At 32.3% G+C, this 2,113-nt stretch overlaps 1 protein-coding gene across 1 annotated transcript; it reads right to left on the bottom strand.

The window, feature by feature from the left end:
* Nucleotides 1-1,531: 1,531 nt before the first annotated feature.
* Nucleotides 1,532-2,107, bottom strand: LOC111088497. The gene is made up of 2 exons (XM_022398799.1): nucleotides 1,733-2,107; nucleotides 1,532-1,643 (listed from the first exon to the last, which is right to left on the bottom strand). The coding sequence occupies exons 1-2, from the start codon at nucleotides 2,097-2,099 to the stop codon at nucleotides 1,561-1,563; spliced, it is 450 nt and encodes a 149-aa protein (XP_022254507.1). The 5' UTR covers nucleotides 2,100-2,107; the 3' UTR covers nucleotides 1,532-1,560.
* Between the last annotated feature and the right edge of the window lie 6 nt (nucleotides 2,108-2,113).

Raw genomic sequence — 2,113 nt, 5'->3', positions numbered from 1 at the left:
AACCTTTTATTATTTTCTGGTGTTTTTTAGCTTGTTATGATTATCAACCTTTTATTATTTTCTGGTGTTTTTTAGCTTGCTATGATTATCAACCTTTCATTATTTTCTGGTGTTTTTTAGCTTGTTATGATTATCAACCTTTTATTATTTTCTGGTGTTTTTTAGCTTGTTATGATTATCGACCTTTCATTATTTCTGGTGTTTTTTAGCTTGCTATGATTATCAACCTTTCATTATTTTCTGGTGTTTTTTAGCTTGTTATGATTATCGACCTTTCATTATTTTCAGGTGTTTTTAGCTTGTTATGATTATCAACCTTTTATTATTTTCTGGTGTTTTTTAGCTTGTTATGATTATCAACCTTTTATTATTTTCAGGTGTTTTTAGCTTGTTATGTTTATCAACCTTTCATTATTTTCTGGTGTTTATTAGCTTGTTATGATCATCAAACTTTCATTATTTTCTGGTGTTTTTAGCTTGTTATGATTATCAACCTTTCATTATTTTCTGGTATTTTTTAGCTTGTTATGATTATCGACCTCTTATTATTTTCTGGTGTGTTTTAGCTTGTTATGATTATCAACCTTTTATTATTTTCTGGTGTTTTTTAGCTTGTTATGATTATCAACCTTTTATTATTTTCAGGTGTTTTTTAGCTTGTTATGATTATCGACATTTCATTATTTTCTGGTGTTTATTAGCTTGTTATGATTATCAACCTTTCATTATTCTCTGGTGTTTATTAGCTTGTTATGATTATCAACCTTTTATTATTTTCTGATGTTTTTTAGCTTGTTATGATTATCGACCTCTTATTATTTTCTGGTGTTTATTAGCTTGTTATGATTATCGACCTTTTATTATTTTCTGGTGTTTATTAGCTTGTTATGATTATCGACCTTTTATTATTTTCAGGTGTTTATATTCAAGATAATTCATGACAGTAGATTTTAAACTAAATCTGATTCTTATTTATATTATAATATTTGAATTCGTTTTTTTCTTATCCTTTATCGCTACTGTGTCACTAGAAAGTGAAACGAACAGGAAATTATTTCTATTAAATGATTTCTCCGGTGGGTAAGAGGTAAGTGTACGGAATTACAACGCTAAAATCTGGGGTTCGATTCCCCGCGATGGTACAGAGCTCGGATAACGTACTGTCTAGCTTTGTGATAAAACAAAGAAACCAAACGTATTAAAAATTGAACTGTTTATGAACATTTTAAACCATTAAGATAAACAAAGTTTATTCTTACATAAGTACGGATACAGCAAATCCATGTATTGAAACATTCACTTGTAATGGTAGGCATAATCAACGTATAACTTATTACCGCGTGCTTCTAACACGTGATTTGTGTAACAGGATATTTTAAAGATATGTAAATGAATTAGTTATCAGCTTACTCTGAACACATGTCACTGATTGATTCAGAAACAGACAAATATGTTGAACTGATTAATCTTAAAAAATGAAGGAAGATGTCACAACTGACTAGAGACTCGTCAACTCCCTTCTTCTCACCTCAAGAAAAAGAGGAGGAAGGTGCCAACATTTCAATTCCGTCCCCTACAAAAAGCTGATTGGTGAAAATGATCGTATTCTGATATCCACTCCAACAGAAGGAGAAACGTCAAACCTAGTATTCTGACCTCCACTCCAACAGAACGAGAAACGTCAAACCTAGTATTCTGACATCCATTCCAACAGAAGGAGAAACGTCAAAACCTAGTATTCTGACATCCACTCCAACAAAAGGAGAAACATCAAAACCTAGTATTCTGACATCCACTTCAACAGAAGGAGAAACGTCAAAACCTAGTATTCTGACATCCACTCCAACAGGAGGAGAAATGTCAAAACCTAGTATTCTGACATCCACTCCAACAGAAGGAGAAACGTCAAAACCTAGTATTCTGACATCCACTCCAACAGAATGAGAAACGTCAAAACCTAGTATTCTGACATCCACTCCAACAGAAGGAGAAATGTCAAAACCTAACATTCTGACATCCACTCCAACAGAAGGAGAAATGTCAAAACCTAACATTCTGACATCCACTCCAACAGAAGGAGAAATGTCAAAACCTAACATTCTGACATCCACTC

The sequence above is a fragment of the Limulus polyphemus genome, unplaced genomic scaffold (assembly GCF_000517525.1).
Source record: "Limulus polyphemus unplaced genomic scaffold, Limulus_polyphemus-2.1.2 Scaffold3870, whole genome shotgun sequence".
Classification (NCBI taxonomy): domain Eukaryota; kingdom Metazoa; phylum Arthropoda; class Merostomata; order Xiphosura; family Limulidae; genus Limulus; species Limulus polyphemus.
The sequence above is the reverse complement of the archived record's forward strand: the minus strand, read 5'-3'. Positions and strand labels throughout refer to the sequence as shown.